At 60.6% G+C, this 27,835-nt stretch overlaps 5 protein-coding genes across 9 annotated transcripts in view; 4 read left to right on the top strand and 1 right to left on the bottom strand.

The window, feature by feature from the left end:
• Nucleotides 1–443: 443 nt before the first annotated feature.
• On the top strand, nucleotides 444–6,527 carry CTDNEP1 (CTD nuclear envelope phosphatase 1). The gene is made up of 8 exons (XM_062215409.1): nucleotides 444–898; nucleotides 3,765–3,831; nucleotides 3,928–4,046; nucleotides 4,245–4,316; nucleotides 4,691–4,807; nucleotides 4,934–5,045; nucleotides 5,508–5,592; nucleotides 5,880–6,527. The coding sequence occupies exons 1-8, from the start codon at nucleotides 797–799 to the stop codon at nucleotides 5,938–5,940; spliced, it is 735 nt and encodes a 244-aa protein (XP_062071393.1). The 5' UTR covers nucleotides 444–796; the 3' UTR covers nucleotides 5,941–6,527.
• A 956-nt stretch (nucleotides 6,528–7,483) lies between these two features.
• GABARAP (GABA type A receptor-associated protein) lies at nucleotides 7,484–9,422 on the top strand. The gene is made up of 4 exons (XM_062216104.1): nucleotides 7,484–7,663; nucleotides 8,217–8,295; nucleotides 8,431–8,549; nucleotides 8,975–9,422. Exons 1-4 carry the CDS (start codon nucleotides 7,574–7,576, stop codon nucleotides 9,038–9,040), a joined length of 354 nt encoding a protein of 117 aa, XP_062072088.1. The 5' UTR covers nucleotides 7,484–7,573; the 3' UTR covers nucleotides 9,041–9,422.
• An 802-nt stretch (nucleotides 9,423–10,224) lies between these two features.
• Nucleotides 10,225–14,427, top strand: PHF23 (PHD finger protein 23). Of its 4 annotated transcripts, none has more exons than XM_062216099.1 (5): nucleotides 10,225–10,440; nucleotides 11,953–11,984; nucleotides 12,112–12,204; nucleotides 12,947–13,580; nucleotides 13,678–14,427. In XM_062216099.1, exons 1-5 carry the CDS (start codon nucleotides 10,407–10,409, stop codon nucleotides 13,890–13,892), a joined length of 1,008 nt encoding a protein of 335 aa, XP_062072083.1. In that variant the 5' UTR covers nucleotides 10,225–10,406; the 3' UTR covers nucleotides 13,893–14,427. The 4 variants fall into 4 exon arrangements, with proteins under 4 accessions (XP_062072083.1, XP_062072082.1, XP_062072084.1 ...); XM_062216098.1 differs by having other exon boundaries at nucleotides 12,746–13,580; XM_062216100.1 differs by lacking the exon at nucleotides 10,225–10,440 and adding an exon at nucleotides 11,658–11,709.
• A 577-nt stretch (nucleotides 14,428–15,004) lies between these two features.
• On the top strand, nucleotides 15,005–22,860 carry DVL2 (dishevelled segment polarity protein 2). Of its 2 annotated transcripts, none has more exons than XM_062215564.1 (15): nucleotides 15,005–15,305; nucleotides 17,344–17,413; nucleotides 18,105–18,250; nucleotides 18,359–18,450; nucleotides 18,533–18,668; nucleotides 18,757–18,847; nucleotides 18,974–19,043; nucleotides 19,135–19,274; nucleotides 19,354–19,430; nucleotides 20,315–20,382; nucleotides 20,560–20,688; nucleotides 20,772–20,903; nucleotides 21,035–21,214; nucleotides 21,522–21,740; nucleotides 21,865–22,860. In XM_062215564.1, exons 1-15 carry the CDS (start codon nucleotides 15,112–15,114, stop codon nucleotides 22,311–22,313), a joined length of 2,193 nt encoding a protein of 730 aa, XP_062071548.1. In that variant the 5' UTR covers nucleotides 15,005–15,111; the 3' UTR covers nucleotides 22,314–22,860. The 2 variants fall into 2 exon arrangements, with proteins under 2 accessions (XP_062071548.1, XP_062071547.1); XM_062215563.1 differs by having other exon boundaries at nucleotides 15,008–15,305; nucleotides 18,341–18,450.
• A 74-nt stretch (nucleotides 22,861–22,934) lies between these two features.
• ACADVL (acyl-CoA dehydrogenase very long chain) overlaps nucleotides 22,935–27,835 on the bottom strand; it is a 5,116-nt gene continuing 215 nt past the window's right edge. The window contains exons 2-20 of the mRNA XM_062215565.1: nucleotides 27,754–27,829; nucleotides 27,464–27,526; nucleotides 27,305–27,377; nucleotides 27,150–27,214; nucleotides 26,947–27,081; nucleotides 26,400–26,544; nucleotides 26,049–26,178; nucleotides 25,849–25,974; nucleotides 25,301–25,499; nucleotides 24,957–25,061; nucleotides 24,433–24,519; nucleotides 24,292–24,354; nucleotides 24,101–24,202; nucleotides 23,926–24,023; nucleotides 23,780–23,852; nucleotides 23,613–23,685; nucleotides 23,460–23,532; nucleotides 23,300–23,375; nucleotides 22,935–23,222 (exon numbers count right to left, since the gene is read on the bottom strand). Of these exons, the coding sequence (XP_062071549.1) occupies nucleotides 23,082–23,222; nucleotides 23,300–23,375; nucleotides 23,460–23,532; nucleotides 23,613–23,685; nucleotides 23,780–23,852; nucleotides 23,926–24,023; nucleotides 24,101–24,202; nucleotides 24,292–24,354; nucleotides 24,433–24,519; nucleotides 24,957–25,061; nucleotides 25,301–25,499; nucleotides 25,849–25,974; nucleotides 26,049–26,178; nucleotides 26,400–26,544; nucleotides 26,947–27,081; nucleotides 27,150–27,214; nucleotides 27,305–27,377; nucleotides 27,464–27,526; nucleotides 27,754–27,829 (1,903 nt within the window). The 3' untranslated portion in view covers nucleotides 22,935–23,081. The remainder of the gene's footprint in view (nucleotides 23,223–23,299; nucleotides 23,376–23,459; nucleotides 23,533–23,612; nucleotides 23,686–23,779; nucleotides 23,853–23,925; nucleotides 24,024–24,100; nucleotides 24,203–24,291; nucleotides 24,355–24,432; nucleotides 24,520–24,956; nucleotides 25,062–25,300; nucleotides 25,500–25,848; nucleotides 25,975–26,048; nucleotides 26,179–26,399; nucleotides 26,545–26,946; nucleotides 27,082–27,149; nucleotides 27,215–27,304; nucleotides 27,378–27,463; nucleotides 27,527–27,753; nucleotides 27,830–27,835) is intronic.

Genomic DNA, 27,835 nt, shown 5'->3' with positions numbered 1-27,835 from the left:
CTCTGAGCACTCTCGGCTTTCCTTATCCCTACCCCCACAGACGTAGTAGGGGGAACATCAGTCCCGGTGAAGCGAATACACGTCACCACCGGAAGTCGTGTCAGAGGGGAAGAAGCGGGGGGGAGAGAGGAGGAGGGAGCCCTCTGGGCGGTAAAATGGCGCCTGTCAGAGTGGGAAACCCAGCTGCAGAGGCTGCAGCCCCGCTTCGCAGGGGCTAAAGGACCCCCGACCTCGGGGAGGGGGAGGCCACTCCGGCCCAGCGCCCCGCGCCCTCCGGCCCCCCCTCCCCTCCTCCCTGCTCCTCCGCCCAGCCAGCCCGGCCGCCGCGGCCCCCTCCCGCCCCTTTCCCGCGGGCAGCCCCCTAGCGCGCCTGCGCAGCGGGCCACCCTCCGCTTCCCCCTTCCCCTCCCCCTCCCTTCTCCCTCCCTCCCTTCCCCTAGCCCCCTCCCCCACTTGCCCCCTCCCCCAATTCACCATCCCCTTCCCTCCCGGTCTCGGAGGACCCCGTCGTAGCCCGACCCGTCTCGGCCTGCAACCTCCGCGAAGCCGTCGGTGCCACTCCCCGCCCATGTGGGCCCCCGCGGGCTGCCCACGCCTGTCCCCCAGCTCCCCGTGCCGCTGGGCTTTCCCCTCGCTGGGGGTGGCTTTCTGAGCCGCCCGCCCCGCGCCCCTCTCTGTAGCCTTTCCTGCCACTCGGGGCCCCCGTCCCCCCTCCCGGCGGCGGGGGGCTGCCCCCGGGGGGCTGGCGGAGCTGGGCCGCGGGGGCCCCGGGGCCGGCGGTGCCGGGGTCATCGGGATGATGCGGACGCAGTGTCTGCTGGGGCTGCGCACGTTCGTGGCCTTCGCCGCCAAGCTCTGGAGCTTCTTCATTTACCTTTTGCGGAGGCAGATCCGCACGGTGAGCCGGGGTGGACGCCGCTGCGGTGGGGCCCCTGTCCGCGGTGCTCGCGGCTTGTCGGCAAGTGTTGGGGCCTAGGAGGGGTCCTGGCGGGGCTTTTCCCGCTGGAGAGTCAGGACACGCTGAGCGGGGCGTGGGGTGGAGCCGAGGGAGACCCTCGTAATAGAATCGAGACCGGGGGGGTTTGGCAGCTCTTGGGGGCTCGAGTGGTGGGTGGGGCGCTCTTTCAGAAAGCTGGAGTTGTTGCTAAAGAGACAGAGAGGCGGGGAACACCTGTTTCGTGGCATCCAGCTCTGTTGATGTAGGCTTGTGAGAGACCCTCCTGTTGGAACCTCCGGGTGTGTCTGGTCTGAGAAGGAAGACAGGGGCTTAGGTGTGCAGGGTGGAGGCCGGTGGGAGGACATAGGTGGCAAACAAGGATGGGAACTTGGGGAAAAAGGCCTGGGTGTGAGGGACAACCGCAGCGGCTCATTAATGGAACTCCTCCCAAAAGGCCCTGAAAACTTATTTTGCGGTGTGTATCTGGATTTATGGAGACCCTGGGACTAAAAATGAATTTATCTATTGATTTATTGATTTATTTATTTTGCGATGGGCTTCTTTAGGCAGGGGAAAGGAGCCTAGCACGGTTTTGGCTGTGCCTGTCAGTGCTGAGGCTGGTCAGTTGTAAGGGCTTGAGTCGGCGGCTGTGTTTTTCAGGAGACCCTCGCGGTACGAGGGGTACTGTGGGGGACTGGGGGTGTGTGCATGTCCCCAAGTATCCCTGGGTCTCCGGGGATGTAGCTTTTCTCCAAGGTCAAGGCTCCTTCTGCTAACATCATTTCATGAATGTGCCCTGTGTTCTCATCACTACGGAGAAGGAGCGTCTGGAGGGAGCTGAGGGAGCCGGGGCACAGCAGGTCTCTGGTCCGTACTCTGGCAACAGCTCAGTCCGATGGGAAAGAGTCAAACCAGGTCTGGGCGGCCACGGTCGGGAGTTTCTCAACAGCCCTGGGTGGATCGAGGTAGTTGATTTAATTGATGCAGGGGGATGGGCCTTTCTCTGGGTTCATGCTTTCCTTTACCAATCTACTTCCTCCACTTCCTGATTTAGGGTGACAGCTGTTCTGGGTGCTTGTGGTTGTAGGCAGGGCCATTCCCCTGTGACAAGAGCTGGGAGCCGAGAAAGTCCAGGATGCTGAGGGCTGTGTGTGGGGAGACCCTGGGTTTTCTTGATGTGTTGATTGCCATCGTCCGTGACCCTGTTCTGAGCACAGCCCGCCTCCAACACATCTGTTTCCTGGGTATAGGGAGTCAAGCTCCGGCCCATCTATTGGGAGCTCCGTCACTTCCAAAGGTGCACTCTTTAGGGCAGCACTGACCCTACAGCCGTTTGTCCTCCCTTCCCTTCCAGCCTGGTTCCTCCCCCACCCCCTTTCTGGCAGATGCTTGGAGCATTCCCTACATGCCCAGCACATGCAACCCGAGATAGCAGGGCAGGACACGGCCCAGGGAGAAAAGAAGGACAGAGGCCTTGGGAGTAGGGGGAGAGAGCCCTTTGGTTTGCGAGGGGAGAGCCTGGTTCTGGTGCAGCTTGGGGCCCTCGCGTGGACAGAAGAGTGTCCGTGTCTTAGAAGGAGCGCGTGGAGTAGGGCGTTGCCAGCTTCTGCATGGGGGTGTCCTGCGTCTCGGGAAGCAGGCGCCTCCAGCGAAGCGGAGCTGGGAGGCCGAGGTGCGACGTCCTTACCCTCTCGTCACCTCTCGCTCTCAGCCCTCACTTCCCTCTGGCCTGCTCCACGCCCTGCCAGGCAGCTTGGCAGGTGGGGCTTCCCTGTGTTCTCTGCCATGCCCTGGGTAACGGACTAAGGAGGCTGTTAAGAGGCCTGAGGTCCTCAGCAACTTGTGACTTGGCCAGCAGCGACAGAAGTGGACAGGTGGCTGGTTAAAATAGGCCTGGTGGCCCCCTGCCAAAGAACTTAGCTGACCTGACAGCCTCTGGATTCCCTTACCCTCTGTTCCCCGTAGGGCTCCAAAGACCTCCTGTCCTGACCCCTGTTCCCTGTCCACTAAGGAGTAGGAGGCTTTCCGTTCCAACGTGAGATGATGGGACCTGCCACCAAGGGCTCTTGGGGTGAAGGAGGGGGATGTGTGCGTCTGTTCCTCGCTGCAGGGTAATACCATTAAGAGGACAGGTTCTTGGGTTGGACTCTGCGTGGGTACAATCCTGACCCCGCCCCTTCATTGATTTTTGTTGTTGTTGTTGTTAAAGATTTTATTTATTTAAGAGGTAGAGTTACAGAGACAGAGAGAGAGGTCTTTCATCCACTGGTTCACTCCCTAAACGGCAGCAATGGCTGGAGCTGTGCAGATCCAAAGCTAGGAGCCAGGAGCTTCCTCTGGGTCTCCCAGGTGGGTGCAGGGGCCCAAGCACTTGGGCCATCTTCCGCTGCTTTCCCAGGCTATAGCAGAGAGCTGGATTGGAAGAGGAGCAGCTGGGACTTGAACAGACACCCATATGGGATTACAGTGCCACAGGCAGAGGCTTAGCCCACCACTCTACCGAGCTGGTCCCCCTTCATTGATCCTATTGCTACTGACCACCCTTGGTACAGTGCTCTGGATACTGGGATACAGCCCTGACCAACACAAAAGCCAGAGTTTCCATTCTAATTTGGGAGACAAATAAGCTATTTGCTAGCTGTGTGACCTCAGGTGAGGTATTTAACCCTTCCAAGCCTTGGTTTCTTCATTCTTAAAACAGAGACTATTACAGGATTGTGTTAAGGATTGTACGAAATCGTCCCCAGTCACCGACAGTGCTCGGCCTGTTACTGCTGGCAGACAGTTCCTTGTCAAGTGTGCTAACCCCCTCTCTCGCTGTTCTTAGGTAATTCAGTACCAAACTGTTCGCTATGATATCCTCCCCTTATCTCCTGTGTCCCGGAATCGGTTAGGTGAGTACGCAGGCCGGGAAGACTCCTGTGTCGGGAGTATGCGTCCTGCTCTGGGCCGCACGTCAGTGGGCCTTATCCTGTGCCATTGTGGTTCAGCCCAGGTGAAGAGGAAGATCCTGGTGCTGGATCTGGATGAGACGCTCATTCATTCCCACCATGATGGGGTCCTGAGGCCCACAGTCCGGCCTGGAACACCCCCCGACTTCATCCTCAAGGTTTGTGGGGGTTGGGAGTAATCAAATGGTGACATGTTCCTTTTCCCAAACCCGGACTCCCTCCCGCAGTCCAGGGCCTCTGGTTCCCATCCGCTGGCACCAGGGTCAGCCGGAAGGAGGGCGGGAGGCCCAGGCTGCCCCGTGCTCTGGGCCTGTGCTGTGCTCAGGACTCCTTCCCGCCTCCCCATCCCTCTGCAGGTGGTAATAGACAAACATCCTGTTCGGTTTTTTGTACATAAGAGGCCTCACGTGGATTTCTTCTTAGAAGTGGTGAGTTTGTGGGAGCTAAAGGAAACTCTGAGGAAGGAATGGTTTGAGGGCTCTAGGAATTCGGGGGGTTTGGAGGTGGGGGTGAGGAGAAATGGATCAGAGCGGTTTTGGAGAGGGGCGGTTGTGAGTGCGAGGGGATGGCTGTCAGAAGCTTGGGTTCATTTGTTGCGATTAGATTCCGTTCTTCCCTGGACATGCTGCTCCTCTGTTTCTGCCTCTGAATCGTATGGGTAACAGTGACATTGGAGGTGTGGAGGGTGGTCAGGATTTTTTGTGCCCAGATGGACAGACTAGTGTGGTGTCCTAGGGAAAGGGAACTGTGTGTCTGAAAGGAGTGAACACCGCATACATCTCCCTTTCTCCTCATCCATCAGGTGAGCCAGTGGTACGAGCTGGTGGTGTTTACAGCAAGCATGGAGATTTACGGCTCTGCCGTGGCAGATAAACTGGACAATAGCAGAAGTATTCTCAAGAGGAGATACTACAGACAGGTTAGGACTGGAATCCAGGTCTGAGTGAGACTTGGGAGGCAGGCCATCAGGGAGGGACGTGGATTTGAGGCCCCTGCCCTGGACGGGGCATGGGGGAGGCACACTACATAATCCCCTGCCTTCCAGCACTGCACTTTGGAGTTGGGCAGCTACATCAAAGACCTCTCTGTGGTCCACAGTGACCTGTCCAGCATTGTGATCTTGGATAACTCCCCGGGGGCTTACAGGAGCCATCCAGGTAGGTGGTGAGTCTGGCAGCGCCAGGATGTGGCTCTGAGGAGGTGTTGTGAATGCAGGGAATTTGGAGGCTGGAGATCCGGACCTTGGTCCTGGAGAGCTGACATTGCCTGGTTGATCCTAGATCTAAACGTGTATCTGTCTGAATGCAAGTTGTCCTCTATTCAGATAAGAACCCCCCTTCCCATATGTCCATCCCATAAATCTGATTTCTCAAATTTGTTGTGAGGCACAGTAGCAATGTTTGACTAGAAACCTCACACTGGTATGAGATCTGGTGGTTAAGATCTCATTAGATTTTGGAGGATAAGTCAGGAAGGTTTTATTTAGGTTGTTGATTTTGGGATGAGGGAGGTGTGTGTTCATAAGTAGCGATTCCTCCTTGTCCCGCAGATATGAAGAGACAAAAACTGTCTCTCTTGAATCCTGTGTTTTTCCTCATCTGTATCTTCTCTCACCCTAGACAATGCTATCCCCATCAAATCCTGGTTCAGTGACCCCAGCGACACAGCCCTTCTCAACCTGCTCCCAATGCTGGATGCCCTCAGGTGAGGGAAGGGGGCTCCAGACGGTTGGGTTTCCCAGGGAAGGAGGCGGTGGGAGAGCCCGAGAGGGCATACAAAGTCTGTTTCAGCATTTGGACCCAGGATTTCTTATTTATTCCCCAACTTGTCACGTTTGGCCTTTGGGTTTTGGGCAGATTGAACCTGTCTCCTCTTGCGAAGATGATGGCAAATTCTGTCCCACATCTCCAGTGAGGCCGCGGGGCACTGGCGCTGTGAGGACAGGAGCTGTAAAGGAGGTACTCTGCTAACACACGTGATTGTCACCCCAGGTTCACCGCTGACGTCCGCTCCGTGCTGAGCCGAAACCTTCATCAACATAGGCTCTGGTGACAGCTGCTCCCCCCCCACCTGCATTGGGGTGGGGGGGAACGGGAGGGCGAGCCCTCGGGATGCTGTCGGATGCCCTGTCCAATGTGAGGACTGCCTGGGCAGGGTGTGCCCTTCCCACCCCTCGCTGCCCTCGGAGTCTGGATGGACGCACGGGCCAGGCTTCCAAGCAGCCTCACTCAGTTCACGGTCACACTCCATGGAAACCCAGACTGGGACAGGCTGAGGCCTAGGAGAACCGAGCCGTGTCTGGTGGAGACAGGACTGGCCAGAGACAGACATACCGTGCGTGACCCAGGAGGCTCAAAGAGAAGCCGAGTCAGCTTTGCTGTGATTTGATTTTTTTTAAAACTCTTGTACAAAACTGATCTAATTCTTCACTCCCGCTTCAAGGGCTGGGCTGTGGGTGGGAGACTGGGGATTTGGGTCACTGGATCTCCCCTAATTTACCCTTCCCTTACTTTCCTTCTATTTTTCTCTCCCTAGATTCCTCAGACCTGTAACCAACTTTATCTCTTTTTTTTCCTTTCCTCTCTTTTAAACCATGCATTATAACTTTGAAACCAAAGCTGCCCCAGATCCTTCTCTCGGGTTCCGGGAACTGAAGGGAGGGGACAGAGGGGTAAGACACTGCTGCACCCAGGGGCAGGAGGGACCCGGGCGCTCAGAACGTTGGCGCGGTGAGCCGGGTGACAAGATGGGCGGCGCGGACGCGCCTCAGAGCAGTAGGCTACAGGAGAAACCCGGAGCCCGAAAGGGCATGGGACTGGACAAAGACCAGGGTTCGCCCGGGGACTGAGGCAGATAAGCTCCGCGGGCGCGGCCCCCACACCGCACTGACGCAGGCGGCGCCCCGGGCGGCCGCGCCTCCCGAGCCGGCCCTACTTCTCCCTCTCGCCACGTGACGCTCCGCCCTCCTCAGATCACATGATTGTGCAGTTACACACCCTGAAGGTGTTCCTCCGCCTGGAGCCTAGTCCTTGCTTTTCGGCCCTCCTCCAGTCCCCATTGGCCCACTCATTCCTGAAGCCCAAGTATTTTATACACGCGTCCAAACATCGGTTTCTTTTCTGCACGCCTATTGCCGGAGATTCGCCGCCGCTTGGGTACTACTTTGTTTTGGTGTCAACGGCCGCCTTCAGCGTAGCAGCACGTTCTGTGAATAGCTGTCCTTGAAATTGCTCTTCCTCTACGCTATTTCTGAAAAGAACGTCTGCCGAATCAAGTCTTGTATCCTGGGCATCCCCCACTACCCTTCGCCCCCAGCTCCTGAGAGGGGAAGGTTGGGGAATGGGGTTCAATTATTTGCGGCGGTAGTAAAAGCCCACCAGCTTCGCTGCGTCGCCTGCGTAGCTCACAAATTGATTCCAAAGCGATTGCGCTGGTGGCGTAAGGGGCGGTCAGTGGGTGGCGCTACGCCAGCTGCGTTAACGCCGCTGAGCTACTGGCGTATCTTAGCAGTGAGGGCGGCCCCTGATGGTCGGGGGCGGGGTTGGTGAATAGGGAAGTGGCGCAAATCCGTGGATCGCTCCGCCGCGTCTGCCCGCGCGTCGCCTCCGTCGCCGCCGCCCCCCGTCCCGGCCCCCCCTCCCTGGCTTCCCTCTTCCCAGCCCGGTCCAGCCCGGTTCCCGGGAGGATGAAGTTCGTGTACAAGGAGGAGCATCCGTTCGAGAAGCGCCGCTCTGAGGGCGAGAAGATCAGAAAGAAATACCCGGACCGGGTCCCGGTGAGGAGAGTGGCGGGGGCCCGGGGCGCGGGGCGCGGACGCTGACGCCGCAGCCCGAGCTTGGGCTCCGGACAGGCAGCAGCGGGCTCAGGCTGCTGGCCGCGGCGGGGGTGGGAGCGAGCCTGAAATGGATGTCCCTGAGACCGGGCGTGAAAGGACCCGGGGAGTGGGAGAAGTGGAAGTGAGAAGACGTGGGACAGGAGAGAGGCACCTCGGCATTCGTGCGTGGAGGCCTCAGGGGGCTTGACAGCCCGAGCTTCCCGGGGCCATCCCCCCACCCAGCGAAGTCTGTGGGTCCAGACGAGCCTTGGCCGTCTGGGGAGGAGTTGTTTATTGTGACGCCCTGTTCGGGGCTCGTCCCGAATGTTAGGGTGAGCTCAGGCCAGTGGGGCGAGGAGCTCTGGACTCAGGGCTGCCCCGTGTATACGGGGACAAGAAGAAGGGAGTCTGGGGTAGGTTTAGGGACTGCTGATGTTGCTACTTGAGTTCTTGACAGGTGGAGCAGCGGGGCGGTGCTCCTCACATGTCCCCATTTTCACCTTCCCTTTATCAGGTGATAGTAGAAAAGGCTCCCAAAGCTCGGATAGGAGACCTGGACAAAAAGAAATACCTGGTGCCTTCTGATCTCACAGGTGGGAACCTGGTGGCTCCTGGGTCTGCTTCCTGTGGGTGGGAGTTGAGCTTCTGGGAGGCGGCTCCACTTAGCAGCTGTTCATAGGAGGGCAATTATGATCCTGTGACTCTCTTGTTCCTTGTATCTTTGGTAGTTGGTCAGTTCTACTTCCTGATCCGGAAGCGAATTCATCTCCGAGCTGAGGATGCCTTGTTTTTCTTTGTCAACAACGTCATTCCACCCACCAGTGCCACCATGGGTCAGCTCTACCAGGTACGGTGTCTCGGAAGGAGTAGGGCTTTGGACTGAGGAGTTCTGGGAGAGCTTGAGGGGGAAGATGTGTCAGGTCAGCAGTTCTTGGATTAGCTGGCTAGCGAGCCTTCACACTTCGTGCCGGTCCTGGGGTGGAGATCTGGGACAGAGCAGAGGGAACAGAATAGAAGGAAAGAGCACAGTAAGGGGAGGAACCACCCTGACCAGGGCTCTGCCCCGCTCCAAGGCAGCAGAGAACTCGTTGACATCTTTTTCTGCCCAGGACTGCTGCAGGGATGATCCTGCTTGGCTGGAAGGCTTGGCGTCAGGGAGGGAGGGAGGCACTGGTCTCGGGGGGGGGTCTTGCCGAAGAATGGTTCTTGAAGAACGTGAGCAGTGGATGATCCGAGTAGCTGAAGCCTGGTTTTCTGCTCACACCCCCCCAGGAGCACCACGAAGAGGACTTCTTTCTGTACATTGCCTACAGTGACGAAAGTGTCTACGGCCTGTGAAGCTGCTGCCCCTGAGGTGGGGGGGGCCCCCCTGCCTTGACCTCCCCTCCTCCTCCAGGCTGCAACACCACCTTCTTTCTCCAGGACCTGCACTTACCGGCGGAGGCTTTCCCTCCCACCCTTCTTAGCAGGAGGGGTCATGGGAGCCTCTCTCCCCCCTTCTCCACCCGCCTTTCCCACTCCGCTTTAGACTTCTGGATTGTCAATCTCTGTTGCACCCAGTGATTGTTCTGGTTTCTGTTCCCTTTCTAACTGCCCAAGGGGTTGAGGACCCCAACAATCCCTTCCTTTCACTACCTTCTTTTTTGGGGGTAGATGGAAGGGACTGAAACTGGGGGGGAGATAGGAGGCGCATCAATAAAGAGGAAACCACCAAGCTGAATTCGGCTTACTGTGTTGATGTTGGGCTTTCCCCTGTCTGCATAAAGAGGGTGCTGTTGCTGTGGAGCAGAATCCTCTGATGTTTTAGGAAACTGGTTTTGATACACGTGTGCTGGGTCCCAATGTAAGAATCCTATTTTTCACTGTGGGTTCCTGTGGAGAAAGTTCCAAAGTCCTTGCTTTAGATAAACACATCCAAGTTCGTATAACATTCTGGATTACAGAAGAGATTTTCGTGTATGCTAGCTGGTAAAAGGACTGTCCCCAGCTGCCTGTCCCTTGGCCGGACATTGCGCCTGCTGTGGCATTCAATGGAGTGGAATCCGAGGGACGGAGTCTTTCATCACCGGGAGGACTTCATCTCCCAGCAGCCATTTCTCCGCCTGGCCGGAAGTGGGGCGGTCCCCGAGGGATAAAGAAGGTGCAGATTGAGGCAGTATGGTGGCCGAGAGCTCTAATCCCTTCTTCCTCTTCTTTCTTCGTCCCGCCCAGCCTACATTTCCCAGTAGCCCGCGCGCACTCTTCCGCCCTGCCTTCTTGCTCCCAATCTCCCCGCCACTCCCCGGGGGAGGGAGTGGCCTAGTGCGCCTGCGCCATTGTGTGGGTTGCTGGGAACTGAAGTCCTGAAGGCTCATGTGGTCCCCTTTCCGCTGTCCCCATATGGACTACAACCCCCTGGGTGCATTGCGCGTGGGCGCCGGCGCGGGGAGACGGGGGAGAGAAGAAGAGGGAGGGAGGAGGGAGGGAGGAGAGAGGGGGAGGAGGGAGCAGGCGGCCGGCGGCGCGGGGGGAGGGGGCCCGGTCCGGGAGTGCGGGAGGCTGTGGTAGAGGGAGGTGGCGGCAGCGGCTAGCGGACTGGAGTCTCAACCGGGCTGAGGCGGACACTTTTGTGGCGCGAGGCGGAGAAGCACCGAGCACCAGAGGCGGCACCGGGATCCCCGGCTCAGGGGAGGGGGCCGGCGGACCGGGAGGAGGGGAGGGGGCGATGCTGGAAGCCATGGCGGAGCCCAGTCCCGAAGGTGAGCTCTCGACCGGCACACCGCGCTGAGCCGGTGGGGGGGGGGGGAGGAATCAATTGGCAAACTTGGAGGTCTAGCCCCGGAGCCCAGCGGGGGAGGACCGGGAAGGGTCGGGGGCCTCGCTCTGGAGGTGGGAGAGCGACGAGTTGAGAGACCTTGGAGAAAGGAGTGGGAGACTGGGCTGGGTAGCCGGAGATCAGACACCGTGTGTGTGTGGCGTGGTGGGGAGGACGGGCGGTAGGAGCCGGGAACCGGCGCTCCGGGGGTTAGGGGTCGAAAGGGCCTCCGCCTGGCTGGGGCCCTGGAGCTGGGAGGCTGGGGGGAACCGGGGGCCGGAGAGTTGTTGAGGAGGGAGGCCGGAGAGGAGGACTGCGTGGAGGGCCCGGTAGTTCTCGGAGGTGGGGGAGTTGGTGGCTGTGTGCCGGAGCTCCGAGTAGTTGCCGCCGGAGGCAGCCCGGCGATTGTTGGCGGGGCGGGCAGGTAGTTGTGGGGGGCAGAGGGGTTCTGGGCATTGTCTGCGTTAGAGGGACCTGTGCCGGGGCAGCTGTGGAGAGCAGGGCAGCGAGGCGAGCTGGGGAGTTGTAGGGGGCGGTGGGGCGGGGTGGGGGAGGCGGGCTGGTCGGCGAGGGTTAGAGCCTGGGAGTTGCGGAGGGCGAGGGGGGCCCGGGGAGGTGCCGTGGGGAAGAGTGGCCGGCTGGGGGGAGGGGGCTGGAGTTCAGGGGTCCCGCAGCCCAGGGACTTGGTGAGTCCGGGGGCGGAGGGGGGGGGCGGCGGCCGGAGAGAGCTCGGAACAGGGCCCGGGGGCCCGGCGGGGAGCCCGAGGAGCTCGAGACGGGGAGGGGCCAAAGCCCCGGATGGGGGCGGAGGGACGGCGAAATTGTGGGGAGCGCGGCTTGGGGGGGCAGGTGGGGCCGCGTCCGGGTGGGAGCTGCAGGGTCTGTCCCGGCCGCGAAGTAGCGCTGGCTGTGGGAGCCTGTGTGTGTGTTTGGGGTGGGGGTGAGGGGCGCGCCGGGCCTCGTGCTCGAGTGCAAGGAGCCGGAGGGCGGGGAGCGGTTCGGCGTGGTCATCCTGGACCCTGGGGGCCTCCCGGCGGCTTGTGCGGTCCCTGAGGGCCCAGGGCGGCAGAGCGCAGCCGAATCGGAACTCGGGGCTCCGGGCGCGTGTGCAGGACCGGGCGGGCGGGCGGGCGGTGGCCCGGGCTCAGGCCTGAGAGCGGTATGGCGGGGTGGGGCGCTGGGAGATCCCAGTAGACTGGAGTCCAGAGAAACCGTGAGTTGGGGGGGGGCGGGGCGCCGGGCCGCCGGTGGGGGGGAGGGGAGCGCTATAGCGAGGCCGGCTCCGCCTCTCCTGGGGCGGAAGGGGGAGCAGGGGCGGGTCCAGCACACCCGGGAGGGGGGCCTGTTGGTGTGGCGCAGGGACCCGGGAGAGGAGGGGGTCGCTTGAGAGCGCCGAGGTGTGGAGGTGCGGCTTTCCAGTCCTAGTGCCTTGACTCAGCTTTTATTGCTTCCGCAGATCCACCTCCGACTCTGAAGCCCGAGACGCAGGTGAGGTCTCCTGCCTTTGCAGGCCAGGTCGCGCCTCCCCCACGCCCCCGCCTCACTTTCGGGGCTGTGCTTTGGGAATGCGCCCCTCACACTGGCTGCCCTGTGATCCACCTTTCCTTCCTTTCAGCCACCAGAGAAACGGCGGAGAACAATTGAGGACTTCAACAAATTCTGCAGCTTTGTCCTGGCCTACGCGGGTTACATCCCCCCTAGCAAAGAGGTAGGGACGGAGCCGCTGGCTGGAGGCTGGTGCCGGCCTAGGACTGTCACACAGAGCGTGCTCCTTCTTAGGAGGAACCTCTCAAATTCTCTGTTGACTAAGGAAGCTGGAAGCAGTTAGGACTGGTGGGAAGGCGGGTGGAGTAGCTGGGCAGTAGAGGTTCCTGGCTTGAGCAGCAGCTGGTGATGGAGGGGGTTTGGACAGCTTGGTCAAGACTCTGGATGGTCATGGGGTTCTGTTAATGAATAAGTTTAAGGAAGCCAAAAGTGGTAACAAAGGAAGCTGTACAGTAACAGCTAAAGAAATAGGGCCTGGGGGATACAATGTTCCAAAGACCTGAGCCAGGGAGCAGTGGGGAGAGTGACCAGAACAGGAGGGGACCAGGCAAGAGGACTCCCACGGGGACTGGGGGAGGGACAGGTTGCCCGAGCAGGCTGGCGTGGTTGGGGGTAGGGCTAAGCCTTGGCGTTCAGGCTGGGCTTGTGGAGGGGCTGAGAAGACACTGGGCTCCCGCTGACCCTAGTCTCTGCATCCTTTTAAGGAAAGTGACTGGCCAGCCTCTGGCTCGAGCTCTCCACTGCGAGGTGAGAGTGCAGCCGACAGTGATGGCTGGGACTCCGCTCCCTCAGATCTTCGAACCATTCAGACCTTTGTTAAGAAAGCAAAGTCATCCAAGAGAAGGGCGGCTCAAGCAGGGCCCACCCAGCCGGGACCCCCAAGGTCCACTTTCTCTCGTCTGCAGGCCCCTGACAGCGCCACCCTGCTCGAGAAGATGAAGCTCAAGGACTCTCTGTTTGATCTGGACGGGCCTAAAGCAGCACCGCCGCTGGCTCCCGCGGCCCTGACGCACCCCGCCCGGCCCCCCGCCCTCACCCCAGTGCCCCTTGCCCAGGGGGACCTCTCCCAGCCCCCTCGAAAGAAGGACCGAAAGAACAGAAAGTTGGGGCCCGGTGGGGGGGCTGGCTTTGGGGTTCTCCGGAGGCCTCGACCAGCTCCAGGGGATGGGGAAAAGAGGTCTCGGATCAAGAAGAGCAAGAAGCGGAAGTTGAAAAAGGCAGAGCGGGGGGATAGACTCCCACCTCCTGGGCCTCCCAGGGCACCCCCCAGTGACACAGACTCTGAAGAGGAGGAGGAGGAAGAGGAAGAAGAGGAGGAGGAAGAGATGTCAGTAGTGGTAGGGGATGAAGCCCCAGCCCCTGTGCTCCCCACACCCTCTGAGGCCCCCAGGCCCCCTACCACAGTGCACCCCGAAGGAGCCCCTCCCACCGACGGTGAAAGCAAGGAGGTGGGCAGCACTGAAACAAGCCAGGATGGAGATGCCAGCTCCAGCGAAGGCGAGATGCGGGTCATGGACGAGGACATCATGGTGGAATCAGGTGAGGTGGGGGCTGCCCGGGCAGCGGGGACGGTGGGGTGCGGGGTGTTTGGATCCAAGAGCACAGGCAGGACATCCAGCAAACCTTCTTTCCCCAGGTGATGACTCATGGGACCTGATCACGTGTTACTGCCGGAAGCCCTTTGCAGGGCGGCCCATGATCGAGTGCAGCCTATGTGGGACGTGGATCCACCTCTCCTGTGCTAAGATTAAGAAGACCAATGTCCCCGACTTCTTTTATTGCCAGAAATGCAAGGAACTGCGGCCTGAGGCGCGGCGGTTAGGGGGGCTTCCCAAATCTGGAGAGCCCTGACACTGCCAACTCCAGGCTGGAACTTGCAACTGACGGCTCCGGAACTGAGCCTGGGGGCTTCAGCCCATCCCCTGGAGTCTGGAGGGTGGTCCCCGCTTCAAGGCAGGAATGTCCAAGGCAGACTTCGGGAATGAGTCTCACGGTCCTTCCCTCCCCTCCCTCCCCAGCCTGTGGACTGCAGTGGACGTTGCGTTGGGCGTGGGAGGCTGTCGGGGGCCCCGGATGCAGCATCTTGGACCTGCCGGGGTTGGAATTGGGATGGACTGGGACAGCTGTCTATAAACTCTAGTGTAAATATAGCATTCCCCTCCCTCATCTTTTATTTTACTCCCAATTCATTTTCTTCTACACCGGTTGTATTTTTCATGTTGGACTTCCTCTTTTGAGCGTGGCGGCTCAGAGGTGGAGTGAGCCTGGCCAAGCAAGCAAGGAGAGCGGCAAGGTGGCGGTCCTCACGCACCTCTTGTTTTTACTACTGGCCAGCCGTTTGTACAGACAGCCTGCGTGTTGTAAATAAAGCAGAGTGGGCTCTTTGTGTTTCTAGCCCTCCCTGACTGTCCTGCTTGGGGGGGGGGAGGCTCTGGGGAGCTGCCGCGCGGCTGGCCGCAGGGCACAAACCCACCTCGGCGTCCGGGCCTTCCCGCGCCGGGACACAACCCCAGGGGCTCCATCGGCTTCTTCCCTCCACGCGCGCCCGCGGTCCCGCTGCTCCTGCACGGACGGCGCAGGGCGCCCCCCACCCCGAGGGCGGAGGCCCCCGGGACACGGTGCCCGCCGGGGAGGACCTCCGGTGGGGGACGCGCTTGGGGGCGGAGTGGGTCGGGGCTGGGAGACCGTTGCTGAAGGCAGCGGTCACGTGGAGGGAGCGCTAGGAGGAGCCGAGTGGTCACGTGATGGCGGAGGGGTCACGTGGCGAAGGGCGGTGCGGGGAGCGCGAGGTGGGCGGGCTCGGGCCACGTGACATGAGGCGAGGTGGGCGGGGCCCTGGAGGGCGCTCGCGACGTCGGCGGCGGTGGCGCGCGGCGGCTGAGTGCGCCGCTCCGGGGCGCGTCGCGCGGCCCGCCACCCTGCCGCACCCCGCCGCCTCCCCGCTGCCCCACGCCCACACTGGCTCTGTCGCGTCCGCGCTCCGGTCGGGGTTCGAGTGTGCGCAGGCGCGGCGGGGCGCGGATAGCCCCAGTGGGTGGGCGGCGGAGCCCGGGAGCGCGCGGGCGAGACCATGGCGGGCAGCAGCACGGGGGGCGGAGGCGTCGGGGAGACGAAGGTGATTTACCACCTGGATGAGGAGGAGACTCCCTACCTGGTGAAGATCCCAGTCCCCGCCGAGCGCATCACCCTTGGAGACTTCAAGAGCGTTCTGCAGCGGCCCGCGGGGGCTAAGTACTTTTTCAAGTCCATGGATCAGGATTTCGGGTGAGCGCGAGGCCTAGCCTGGAAGCGACGGGGGCTGTACCCGCACGGATGGGGCGTTCTGCAGGGGGCACGGGTCTGCTCTGGGTCACACTGGGGTTTTCTGGCCTCCAGTGGATCGGATTGTGCCACACTGAGGCAGAGTGGCCGTCCCAGGACGGACAAGGTTATGCCTGGACAGATGGATGCGCACAGAGCGATAAAGTGGAGAAGATTGGGCCATATGGAATAGGTGGGGGCGCGCAGGTTGGTTGTGGGGTGGTCGGGGCTGAGCGTTTTCCTGTAGCACACAGCTTGTGTGGAGTCAGCCTGCGGGCTCTTGACATAGCCGGGCTTGTGTTGGCGGCAGTTTGGAACGTTGTGGTAGAGACAGGATTGTTTGGGGACTCCAATGCAAAAAAAAAAAAAAAAAAAGTTGCGATGTTCTAGGCTGCCCTGGAGTGGGCTACTGGGCGGGCTTGGGTCATTCTGGTCTCTTGGTTGATCCTAACCTAATATCTCTTCTTCGGCACACATCGGGGCACTTAGTACAGGGCAAATAAGGCTGCTGGGGCTTTTGCTAATACAGACAGCTGTATTGGGGTAGTCTAGTCTATATTGGTGCAGACAGCTGCATGCGGGGACGTTGTAGGCTGTGCTAGAATAGATTGGGCTATCCTGGGGTGATTTGGGGATTCCTGGGCTAGACTGGGACTGTAAATAACGTAGTCTAAGCTCTTTGGTTGTTCTCACTTTGGGGAGTGACCACTCTTGTTTTGACCACTCAGTTGTTTCACTGGCTGGCAGGATTGTGTTGAGACGGCTTGGATTTTAGGGGAACGGAACGAATTGGACTCTCCCTAAAAAGGTTGTTCAGCGTGGGGAGAGTGACAGTTGTCTTGGGAGTTATCTTGGACTTAAAGCTCTTGGATTGGTCAGCAGTGTAATCTTGGGCAATTTCATTTACCTTTGTGCGTTGATTTTTCTCACATTTGAGATAGAGATAATCATAGAGTGAAATGCTTAGTTCCTGCGCTTGGCACATGGGAAATTCTTGGGGCGTGGTCATGCTCGTCCTTGGCATTGAGGCCGACAGGTCCATAATCTCGGTTGTGGTGATACAGAATAGCCCGTCGTGGAGTGGGCTGAGCTGTGCCAAGATGGGTTATATTGGGAGAATACTAATTATACTGAAACAGATTGGTAGTGGCTGGGCCGTGTTGTCGCCTTACGTATATACACACTCCCAGAGGCATATTAGGCTAAAGGGTTAATCAGACAAGACGTTCTGATTTGGGGATGAAACAGGGTGTGTTTGTGAGACAGAGGAGAACCCAGAGAATCTCATGGTTTGTGTGTTTTGTTTGTTTAGTCAACAAGTGTTAATGCCTATTGAGTATCTGGGACAGTGCTGCGTGGTCAGGACGTGGTGTACAACCGAATGGGTGTTACTGATTGCAAAGGGGTGGTTGAGAGGGAAGGGGGGCAAGTCCAGTCCACTACAGGGAACACAGGGGAGCTGGTGGGGCTTTGGGGTCTTCAGATCCAGCATATCGCTGGGAGCAGAGTTCTTCCAGGCGAGGCACAGGGGACTGGGAAGCCTGGCTTCCTCTCTTCTTCCCAGCTCTCAGCCTAAGGAGATGCTGTTGGTTCCTCTAATGGGCATTTGTCCCCTGACAAAGACAGCACATCTGGACCACTCTCTGGAAGTGGATTAGAAAAAACTAAAGGGAAGTGGGAGAGTAGAAGCTTACACGAGGTTGGGGAAGGTGTGTATGGAACAGGGCTAGGTTTGGGGACGGCTGCCAGCAAGGCTTACTGGCAACCAGGTAACCATAGGGGTTGGCCTTTGAGTCAGACTGCAGGACGTCTTTGGAGCAGCATTGCCCCTGAGAGCCAGCTGGGGCGAGAAGGCAAAACAGGAGGTGGGAATGGGGTTTGGAGGTTGTTTCCCTAGGAGAGAGGTGGAACGAGGCAGGAGGTGGTCAGCGTCCTTGAGCTGGATGGAGACTGGGGGAAGCTGGCGGTGGGGGTGGCTGACCTCCGTCCTGTCTCCTGGCAGGGTGGTGAAGGAAGAAATTTCAGATGACAATGCCCGCCTGCCCTGCTTCAACGGAAGGGTGGTATCCTGGGTAAGGGCCCAGTTCCCTCTGGGTTCCCAGACTGCTCCGAGCCTCATCTGTCTGTAGCCTCTCCCTGCCCAGTCATTGCCCTAGCCCTTTGCCTCCCTCCCTGTTTGGAGAGCCAGTGGGAGCCCCTCGGCTTTCTTTTGGAGCCTCAGCCATGAGGGGGCTTCAAAACGTTCATGGAAAATGCGTATTATGAGAAAAGGATGCCTGGGCCTCAAAACAGGGTGCGTGGGCATGCGTCAAAATAAAGTTTTTATTATTACTTTTAAAAAAGTATTTGAGAGACAGCGATCTCCCATCTGCTCATGCACTCCTCAAATTCTGGCAGTGGCCTGGGCTGGGCCAGGCTGAACTGGGCACTCAATCTGGGTCTGCCGTGTGGGTGGCAGGGACGCAAGTGCTTGAGCCACCCCCGCTGCCTCCCAGGGTGCGCACTAGCAGGAAGCTGGAATCGAGCCAGAGCCTGGTTTTGAACCGCGGCCGTCTGATAGGGGGCACAGGCAGCTTAACTGCCAGGTCAAACACGCACCCACACTTGTCTTTTAAGTCCGTTTTCCATGCACTTTTTGAAGTCCCCTTGTACTTGGGCTCTTCTCCGTGCTCCACAAAACCCATCCACTTTCTGATCCTCCCCCGACTCCCATCCTCCACCGTCTCCCAGTTGAGCTGCCTTCTGTCATTTACATTTGTCTAGCTAGTGTCGTCAGATAATCCCCAGCCTGAGACGGCCCCCCCGGCCCACGAGCCGCGGACAGAACTGGCGCCACCACCCCCACCTTTACCTCCTCTGCCCCCGGAGAGGACCAGTGGCATTGGGGACTCAAGGCCTCCATCCTTCCAGTGAGTTCTCCGGATTCTTGAGCACAGGGGAGGGAGGTGTAGCAGCCCCTTGGTTCTGATGTGGGTTGGAAACCGTCTCCGCCCCTCTAGCCCTAATGTGTCCAGCAGCCACGAGAACCTGGAGCCAGAGACAGAAACGGAGTCCGTGGTGTCCCTGAGGCGGGAGCGGCCCCGCCGGAGGGACAGCAGCGAGCATGGCGGTGAGGGAGGCTGGGCAGAGGGGAGGCGACGAGGGGCGGGCCCCTTGATGAGACCCCTCCTGAGGGCCCTGTTCCTCCTCAGCTGGGGGCCACAGGCCCAGCGGCCCCTCGAGGCTGGAACGCCACCTGGCTGGGTACGAGAGCTCCTCCACCCTCATGACCAGTGAGCTGGAGAGTACCAGCCTGGGGGACTCGGATGAGGACGACACCATGAGCAGGTGCGGCTCCACACGACGCCCCCCACCCCCGCGCTCTGGCGCCCCGCCACCCTGGCCTACAGGTCTCCCCCTCCCCCGATCCTGACAGGTTCAGCAGCTCCACCGAGCAGAGCAGCGCCTCCCGCCTCCTCAAGCGCCACCGGCGGCGGAGGAAACAGCGGCCTCCGCGCATGGAGAGGGTGAGGGGCTCCTCCAGGGGCACCTGGGGCTGGGAGAGGGCGGGCAGGGGCCTCGGGCTAGGCCGTGGTAGGGCTTACTCTTGGGTTTTCGAAAGGCGGTCCAGCCCCCCCGTTCTCCCACCACAGACCTCGTCCTTTAGCAGCGTCACGGACTCCACCATGTCCCTCAACATCATCACAGTCACGCTCAACATGGGTACGGGGGCGTGCGAGGCTGGGCGGAAGTGGGCACGAGCCGGCCTGCGGAACTCAGGGGCTTCCCCGCCTCACCTGAGCTCCCTCCACAGAGAAGTACAACTTCCTGGGAATCTCCATCGTGGGCCAAAGCAACGAGCGGGGAGACGGAGGCATCTACATCGGCTCCATCATGAAGGGCGGTGCCGTGGCGGCCGACGGGCGCATCGAGCCTGGGGACATGCTCCTGCAGGTGAGCTGGGCCAGGGCCGCCGGGCTCCCGTGGGCGGGGCTCCCTGCCCTGCGTCTGACCCGCTTCCCCTCGCGCCCAGGTGAATGACATGAACTTCGAGAACATGAGCAACGATGATGCTGTGCGGGTGCTGAGGGACATCGTCCACAAGCCCGGGTGAGCCCCGTGCTGGTCCTGGTCCCCCGTCCACAAGCCCGGGTGAGCCCCGCGCTGGTCCTGGTCCCCCATCCACAAGCCCGGGTGAGCCCCGCGCTGGTCCTGGTCCCCCGTCCACAAGCCCGGGTGAGCCCCGCGCTGGTCCTGGTCCCCCGTCCACAAGCCCGGGTGAGCCCCGCGCTGGTCCTGGTCCCCCGTCCACAAGCCCGGGTGAGCCCCGTGCTGGTCCTGGTCCCCCGTCCACAAGCCCGGGTGAGCCCCGCGCTGGTCCTGGTCCCCTGTCCACAAGCCCGGGTGAGCCCCGCGCTGGTCCTGCCCCCCGTCCACAAGCCCGGGTGAGCCCCGCGCTGGTCCTGGTCTCCCGTTCCCTCGCTTTCGTTTGGTCGTTTTAAATACCGGTGAGACGTAAGGCTCGATGTACGTGAAGCAGAAATATGTAAGGTGACGGATAATTCTAGAGTGAAAACCCAGGCCGCCGCTCCCTCACGCCTGAAGTGCAAGGTTGCCCATGCCCCTCTGCCCCTCGGGGTAGTCACTCTGCTGACTTCTGCGGCCCAGAGAAAAATCTTTGTTTCACTCGATACTTTCACTACCCATGCATGTATCCTCCAACGGCGGGGCTAAGTGCCACCTGTTGTGGGACTTCCTGGGAGTGGGCTTGTACGGTGGGCAGTGTCCTGTCTCGCTCAGCCGTACGACCCAGGAGTCCTCCACGTGGGTGGGTCAGCCGCAGTGTGGAGCCTTGCACACTCACTTTCTCTGGCCTGGCCATGTGCTTGCTTTTTTCTTCTCGTTCTTTCTGCTCCTTAATCCACTCTTGCTGCAGACCTTGGCTCTCCCAAGGCCTCCACCCTGCCCACCCCTAACTGGCCATCTCCCCACAGCCCCATCGTGCTGACTGTGGCCAAGTGCTGGGATCCCTCTCCCCAGGCCTATTTCACCCTCCCCCGAAGTAAGTGACGTCCAGGGAAGAGAACAGGGCAGTGCGGAGGCTGGGCTGGGCTCTGGGCTGTGGAGAATGGGCGAAGGAGGGTCAGGGCACAGATGGGACAGGACTCTGAGCTTGGGAGGGACGGGTCTGGCTTTCTGGGATGGGAAGTGACAATCTTCGTGGCTCTCTTTGTCTCAGATGAACCCATCCAGCCGATTGACCCTGCCGCCTGGGTGTCGCACTCTGCTGCGCTGACTGGCACCTTCCCAGCCTATCCCGGCTCCTCCTCCATGAGCACCATTACATCCGGGCCCTCCCTGCCTGATGGTGAGCCTCCCCTCCACATCCCCGGGAGCCGCATCCCCGGGGCGGGAGCCCTACCCCTAATCCTCCGTTGTCTCCTCTGTCAGGCTGTGAGGGCCGGGGTCTCTCCATCCACACGGACATGGCATCTGTGACCAAGGCCATGGCAGCCCCAGAGTCCGGGCTGGAAGTCCGCGACCGCATGTGGCTCAAGATTACCATCCCCAATGCCTTTCTGGGTACGCTGGGCCCTGGGCAGGTGGCAGGGGCGGGGAGGAAGAGGAGAACCCAAGCTGGCCATGGTGCAGGCAGGGTGGTGGCAAGGGCTGGCAGGAGAACCTGAGGCCCTTTTGCCCTGTGGGTGACCCAGGCTCGGACGTGGTCGACTGGCTCTACCATCACGTGGAGGGCTTCCCTGAGCGGCGGGAGGCGCGCAAGTACGCCAGCGGGCTGCTCAAGGCAGGCCTGATCCGGCATACCGTGAACAAGATCACCTTCTCCGAGCAGTGCTATTACGTCTTTGGTGACCTCAGTGGCGGCTGTGAGAGTTGTAAGTTCTTCTGCCCGCCTGGCTGGGGGCGGGGCTGACAGCCACTCAGGTTCTGCTAGACAAGCTGTTCACCGGGGTAGCCAGGGGCACCTTTTCCATGTCCCACAACAGCGCGTGGGCTGCTGGTGCCCTGGCTGTGCCCTGCCCTGAAGCAGTAGTAGGTAGATTTTCCAAGACCCTGTAACCCCTCTCCACCCGCGTCACAGGTGGTCCTGGGGCTGTGGTTTCCGCCACACATTTCCGTCCAGCATTCTAGGGTCCTGGCCTCCTAGGCAGTGACCTCCTCATCCCTTCCCTTGTTCTCCAGACCTCGTCAACCTGTCTCTGAATGACAACGATGGCTCCAGTGGGGCATCAGACCAGGACACCCTGGCTCCTCTGCCTGGGGCCACTCCCTGGCCCCTGCTGCCCACCTTCTCCTATCAGTATCCAGCCCCACACCCCTACAGCCCCCAGCCCCCACCCTACCACGAGCTTTCGTCCTACACCTATGGAGGGGGCAGTGCGAGCAGCCAGCACAGTGAAGGTAAGCCGCCCCAGATACTAGCACGTGCTGGGCGGAGCAAAGGGAAACCAGTGGAGCAGGGGCTGGCGAGGCCAGAGGACCCTGGGTCCCGGGCTCAGTTGTCCCACCCCTCTTCCCCCCACAGGGAGCCGGAGCAGCGGGTCTACACGAAGCGATGGGGGGGCTGGGCGCACAGGGAGGCCTGAGGAGCGGGCCCCCGAGTCCAAGTCCGGCAGTGGCAGTGAGTCGGAGCCCTCCAGCAGGGGGGGCAGCCTTCGCCGGGGCGGGGAACCTGGTGGGACTGGTGATGGGGGTCCTCCCCCGTCCAGGGGCTCCACAGGGGGTGCTTCCAATCTCCGAGCCCACCCAGGACTCCATCCCTACGGACCACCCCCTGGCATGGCCCTCCCGTATAATCCCATGATGGTGGTCATGATGCCCCCGCCCCCACCCCCTGTCCCTCCAGCGGTACAGCCCCCAGGGGCCCCTCCGGTCAGAGACCTGGGTTCTGTACCCCCAGAACTGACAGCCAGCCGCCAGAGCTTCCACATGGCCATGGGCAACCCCAGCGAGTTCTTTGTGGATGTTATGTAGAGCCGTTGGGGCCATGTCTGACTCCTCGGTGCTCCTGCTCCGTGGCTGGTGTCTGCCAGTCGCGCACCTGTTACTCCCCACAGTGCCTGGGCTCAGCCTGGCGGCTGCCGCCCACACTAAACTTATTGCCACTGTGACTCACCAGCAGTGCCTGGTCCTTCCCCTCCCGCAGGGGTACACAAGGGACCTGTGGTTACTCTTAGCTTTATTATTTTTTATAAACTTTTTGGGGGTTAAAGTATACTTTGTTACATTTTGGGGACTATTTTTTTAATAGACATTTCCTTTTTTATATGAAGAATTCCCATTTCCTGGGCCCTTTCTTCTAACCCCAGAATGTGGCCTCCTCCAGTCACCCCGTTGGCTCTGCCCTACGCAGGGTGGGGAGTGGTCCGTGGTACCCTGGGAGGAGAAGGGGTTTGGGCCCCCCAGACAGCAGGCCAAGGAAGCTGGGGTATTTGGTACTGGGGCCTTGTAGCTGCCTTTGTTATTCTATTTATTTTAGTCACTTGTATAAAACACCAAATAAAGCAATAGAGGCAAACTCCCCAGGCCTCTGGTTCTTTCTTTGGGAGGGAGGTAGGCAATAGAGGGAAAGACCTGAGACATAGTAGCCAAGTCTGACTTGTTAGAAACTGTATTTGTGAGGCAGCGCTCCTGGGAGCAGGCACAGTTCTGGGAATACGAGGCCCCCCTCAGGGTTCTGGCGGGGGGCCTGGCTTTAGCTTGAGAGAAGGCACTGATGGGCCAGGCCCTGGGTGAGAATGCTCAGACGCCAAGGGGGCGGCTGGTGACCACGCCACCCTGCTCCACCAGCGCCGTGGAGATGCTTCGGAAGTTCCGGAAGAGCTCCTGCTGCTGGGGGTCTGACTGCAGAGCGGCCATGCTCTCCCGGATCCGGGCAGCAGCCTGTGCGGGGGGAGGGGGGTTCAGGCCTGTGCCTCAAGCCCCCCGCGGCATTTGGTAACCGTAGCCCCAAGCCTCACCTCAATACACCAGCTGTCACAGAGTATTTTCTCGTGCTGGGCTGTAGGGTAGCCCTCGTTCAGGGCTCGTGAGGCCCTGGTTGAAAGCAGGAGAAAGTAAATCCAACCTGGGCTATGCTGCTGCCCCTGGTGGGCCTCTCCGCACCCACCGCTTCCTCACCTGGAGAGAACCACCACCATGGCGTACAGGTCGATGGCCCCGTCTGCCAGCCGCTGCAGCACAAACTGCTCATCTGTCAGGTGGGTGGGAAGGGGGCGGGGCGTCAGTCTGAGCGAGAGCATGGAGGGGAGGTGGGGGGGGGGGCTCACTCACTGACGATCCCCTTCTTGTGCTTTATCAGCTTGGCCTCCACCACAGCGGCAAACTGCTCCAGAGCCCGCACTGCCTGAGGACAGGGAGAAGGCACACAGGGCTCAGAGGGACAGCCTTGGACCAGGCTGACCCCGCCCCGCCCCGCCCCGCCCCGCCCGACGGCTTACCAGCTCACCACTCCGATTCAACTCTGGGTGCACAATCCCGCTGAGACTCAGGCCACTGCCCAGCCCTGCCCGCCTTGGAGGAGGGGAGAATGACAGGTTAGTGGGCACTCCCCGCCCCCCCTCCCCTGGCCCTGCCCGAAGCCTACCTCCTTAGCTGTTTGCCCGCCTCCCCTATCAGGAGGCCAGCATTCCCAAAAGGGTTCTTCAGAGCATTGCCGAGCCCAGAGAGTTCCTTTCCTTTGTCCTGTGGGGAGGAGGGGCCGCAGTCAGAACTCCCTGTCAGCTCCTCCCCTCCCCTCCCCAGGTCCCCTTCTCTCTTACCATGCAGCCTTGCAGAGCCACAAACAGCCGCAGGATGTCGTTTGTCCCCTCAAAGATCCGGAAGATTCGAACGTCGCGGAGCACACGCTCGACCCCTGCCTCCTACCACAGGGAAGACAGCTCCTCAGCCCCGCTGGGTGGCGCGGCGCCTCCCACCACCGCGGCTGCCCCCGCAGGAGACTGGCCCGCACCTTCATGAAGCCCATGCCCCCCATGATCTGGATGCACTCGTCCGTCACCTTCCAGGCTGCCTCCTAGGGAAGAGAGCCAGAGATGACTTAGAGCTGCGGCCCCACATCGGACTTGCCCTCCCAGCACGCCTGGGACCTCACCGAGCCAAAGATCTTGCTGATGGCGGCCTCTATCTGGAAGTCCGTGAATCCCTGGTCCATGTTGGCACTCAGCATGTAAGCCATGGACTGAGGTGGCGTGGTTGGGATGTGGGAAGGAAAATTGGAAAGGGCTGTATCAGACTTGCCTTCATCTTCTAAATCTCCCAGGACCGGGCCAGCCTGGCGCTCCAGGCTCCCTATGTTCGCCTTCTAACGCGGTGGTCAGCTCAGGCGCGTAGAAGTATTTGGCCCCTGAGTCAGTCCACCAGTGGCTTCTAGGCGGCTGACTTGTTGGAAGGGGTGGAGGTGTGGGCAGAATGAACGCCTGGAGCCCTGGGACGTGCCTCCGCAGAACGGCACTGCTCTCCCCTGCAGGAGCTGAGCTGGCTGCGCCTCCCCGCATCCCCTAGGGCATTGGTGTAAAGCTGGAGACCCACTGCCCCAGGTGCTGCTGGGGGTCGTAGTCTGACCCACTGGAAGAAAGCCACAAGGCCTCCAGGGAGAGGGGCGTGGGGGGCCCTCACCTCAGTCACGTACTGCAGAACAGCCATCCGGGCCAGCTTCTCCTGGATCAGCCCAAAGTTGTGAATTTTGTCCCCAAACTGGGTACGGTTAGCAGCATGCTCCACCTGGAAGAGGGCACACGTGTCCCACTGCGGTTCTGCAGTCTGCCCAGCAGAGTGGCTGGGCTCGGGCTGTGGTCCAGACTGGGAGTTCAGTCCACACTGGAAGGACACCTAAGCAGCTGCTGCTGCTGGGGAGGGCTCTCTGGAGGTGGGAGCACCTGCCTGCAAGGGAACAGGGACACATGGAGAGGGGGCAGGGGGACTCACTTGGGCGGCTCGGTATCCGCAGGCAGGGTACCCACCGCCTTAGCAATGATGGCTCTCATGGTGCCTGCCAGGGTTGCGGCCATGCCAAACCTTCCATTGTTGAGGATGTTCACGGCGACCTTGAAGCCGGCCCCGACCTCGCCCAGCACGTTCTCTGAGGGCACCCGTACTCCATCAAAGTTCACCTCCGCTGTGTTCGAGGCCTTGATGCCCATCTTCTTCTCAGGGGCCCCACTGCGACAAGGCAGGGTGGACAGCAGAGGCGTGTTCAGCGTGTTGTCCATTCCTCATGAACCAGGGAGGAACTGTAACTCCCAGACTGTAAGAGGGTGCAGGCAGCACCTCCATGTGCCCCCAGGGCCCAGGAGGCCTGGCTGGGTCCTGCTACTCTGTGTGGGCCTTGGCTGCAGTAGCCAGAGCTATGAGGTCAGTTCTGTACCTGGTTCTCCCAAAGGGGAAATGCTGTGTACCTGCCTTGGCTTGTGCACACACAACCCCAGGGTGACGTGTAATAGCCATTTGCCCTGAAGTCCAGTCCTGCCGCCCTCCCCAGCCTTGCCTCCTCTTCCCCAGACCCACTCACTGGGTAACACCTTCAAAACCCTTCTCCACCACAAAGGCTGTGATCTTCTCCTTCACAGCCCCTGTGGCTGCGTCTGTGACCGGTGTCTTGGCAAAGACCGTGAAGATGTCTGCCAGGCCCCCGTTACTGTGGAAGAAAGGGGGTGCTCAGAGCATGGAGTGGCCAGAGGAGGCGGCGGGGTGAAGTGAGAGCAAGAGTACCTGATCCAAATCTTGCTTCCAGTGAGCGTGTAATATTTCCCACAGGGGCTGGGCACAGCTGAGCTCTGGATCGAGGCTGCGTCTGACCCACTTGAGGGTTCAGTTAGACAGAAAGCTGCCAAGGTCTCCCCTGTGGGGAGAGAATGCCTTCACCCTAAGTCCCGCCAGGCATCCAAGTCCCCTCAGCGCTCTCCTGCCGGGGGCTGGGCCCCTGCATGCCTCTGGCCACGGCCTGTTCCTGTGCTTTTCTCCACAAGCACGCGGGTGCCTCCCTGGAGCCTCCCCCAGCTGACATGCCTCATCGTGCAAGCCCAGGGCACCCCCAGGCCTTGTCTCCCAGGGCGGCCTCACCAGTTGCCAGTTTAGGGAGGTATTTCTCTTTCTGGGCCTTTGTGCCAAAGAGTAGGATGCCTTTGAAACCGATGCTCTGATGAGCCCCGAGAGTGACGGCCACACCAAGGTCATACATGCCCACGATCTCTGCCAAGCGAGCATACTGTGGGGAAAACAGGCATGTGGGCTTGTGATTGGCTATGTGGGGACCTGCCCTTGCAGGAGAGTCTGGGTAACAGGGCAGGGCCTGACCTGGGCCATTCCCTCCAGAGTGAGCGTGGGGAGAGGATGCCAGACCACACAGAGGGTTCTGAGTCTGTTCTAGGTTGGGGAGGGGGACTTCCCACTACCGTGGTGTTAGACAGTCCCCAAGGGCTTGGGAATCAGGTCATGGCCACATGGGCCTGTGTGCAGACTGGATTATGGTTGTTTTTTTTTATTGGAGGAGGGTGGGATATGGCTGGGAAAGTCAACAGGCCACAAGAGCAGCTGCAGTTAGCTGTGGGGGGAGCTGAATGGGCCTCTCGGAGGAGCCTGGAATACTGGGAAGTGAGGAGGGGCTCACCTGTGTGTTGCAGAGGCCCACACCGCCCAGCTCGCTAGGCACTTGCAGACCGAAGGCCCCCAGCTCCTTGAGGCCCTGCAGAGTGGTCTCCTCCACCAGCTCCAGAGCGTCATTCTTGGCAGGGCTGTTCACCTCCTGCGGAAGAGAAGGCCTCAGGTCCCTGACATCCGTGCACCCTGCCCGGGGCCCCAGTCATTGCTCACCTCAAAGAAACGAGACACGGGTCCCACCAGCTCTTTGAGAAACTGTGTCTGCTCCTCGTTGAGCACTGTGGGGGCGGGGAGAGGGACAGGTCGGCCAGGTGAGGTAGGTCAGCCGGCCAGAGTCCCCACCCAGCTCTGACTACCCCTTCCCTCACCTGACGGGTACGGGAACACCTGAGTGGTGATGAGCTGGCCTTTGAACATCCCCACAGCAAAGGACCTAGATTCCTGGCCAGAAAGAACAACGGGGTCTGGAGAGCTGGCTGGGGTGGGTGTGCCCTGACGGAGGTCCTCCCAACCTCGGAGCCACATACCGGCTTGGCCTGGTTTTCCCTGGTCGCAGCATCAGAGGAGGGGGGCTCTTTCTCCACAGCCGCCTGGGGAGAGGGGGTGCCGGTTTGCCAAGGAGAGCACAGGGGAAGAGCTGGGTGTGAGGCTTGAGCTGATCCCGTGCCTTTCCCCTAGTTTCATCCCAGGGCATCCCGGTTTGCCCTTTCCCCTACTTTCCCAGCCAAAGCTGTCAGCAGGTGACTGGCACGGGGAGGGAGACCCCTGCCGGCAGCGGGGAGGCGGGAGCCCCTCTCCCAAGGCCGCCGTCACTTACCTGAGCGGCCCCACTGGCATAGAGTCGCTGGGCAGAACCAGGCCGGGGCTGGCCCAGGAACGCACTGGGCCGCGAGCTGTGA

This window comes from Lepus europaeus, chromosome 18 (genome assembly GCF_033115175.1).
Source record: "Lepus europaeus isolate LE1 chromosome 18, mLepTim1.pri, whole genome shotgun sequence".
Classification (NCBI taxonomy): Eukaryota; Metazoa; Chordata; class Mammalia; order Lagomorpha; family Leporidae; genus Lepus; species Lepus europaeus.
The sequence above is the reverse complement of the archived record's forward strand: the minus strand, read 5'-3'. Positions and strand labels throughout refer to the sequence as shown.

What these genes read in the sequence shown, in the direction of transcription:
- CTDNEP1 (XM_062215409.1), top strand. Translation starts at nt 797, where the DNA reads ATGATGCGGACGCAGTGTCTGCTGGGGCTGCGCACGTTCGTGGCCTTC. An exon ending in TGCGGAGGCAGATCCGCACG is followed by an intron (nt 899 to 3,764) that starts GTGAGCCGGGGT and finishes CGCTGTTCTTAG; the next exon opens with GTAATTCAGTACCAAACTGT. An exon ending in CCCCCGACTTCATCCTCAAG is followed by an intron (nt 4,047 to 4,244) that starts GTTTGTGGGGGT and finishes ATCCCTCTGCAG; the next exon opens with GTGGTAATAGACAAACATCC.
- GABARAP (XM_062216104.1), top strand. Translation starts at nt 7,574, where the DNA reads ATGAAGTTCGTGTACAAGGAGGAGCATCCGTTCGAGAAGCGCCGCTCT. An exon ending in AATACCCGGACCGGGTCCCG is followed by an intron (nt 7,664 to 8,216) that starts GTGAGGAGAGTG and finishes TCCCTTTATCAG; the next exon opens with GTGATAGTAGAAAAGGCTCC. An exon ending in GGTGCCTTCTGATCTCACAG is followed by an intron (nt 8,296 to 8,430) that starts GTGGGAACCTGG and finishes TATCTTTGGTAG; the next exon opens with TTGGTCAGTTCTACTTCCTG.
- PHF23 (XM_062216098.1), top strand. Translation starts at nt 10,407, where the DNA reads ATGCTGGAAGCCATGGCGGAGCCCAGTCCCGAAG. An exon ending in GGCGGAGCCCAGTCCCGAAG is followed by an intron (nt 10,441 to 11,952) that starts GTGAGCTCTCGA and finishes TTGCTTCCGCAG; the next exon opens with ATCCACCTCCGACTCTGAAG. An exon ending in CTCTGAAGCCCGAGACGCAG is followed by an intron (nt 11,985 to 12,111) that starts GTGAGGTCTCCT and finishes CCTTCCTTTCAG; the next exon opens with CCACCAGAGAAACGGCGGAG.
- DVL2 (XM_062215563.1), top strand. Translation starts at nt 15,112, where the DNA reads ATGGCGGGCAGCAGCACGGGGGGCGGAGGCGTCGGGGAGACGAAGGTG. An exon ending in CTGGGGACATGCTCCTGCAG is followed by an intron (nt 19,275 to 19,353) that starts GTGAGCTGGGCC and finishes CCTCGCGCCCAG; the next exon opens with GTGAATGACATGAACTTCGA. An exon ending in CTATTTCACCCTCCCCCGAA is followed by an intron (nt 20,383 to 20,559) that starts GTAAGTGACGTC and finishes TCTTTGTCTCAG; the next exon opens with ATGAACCCATCCAGCCGATT.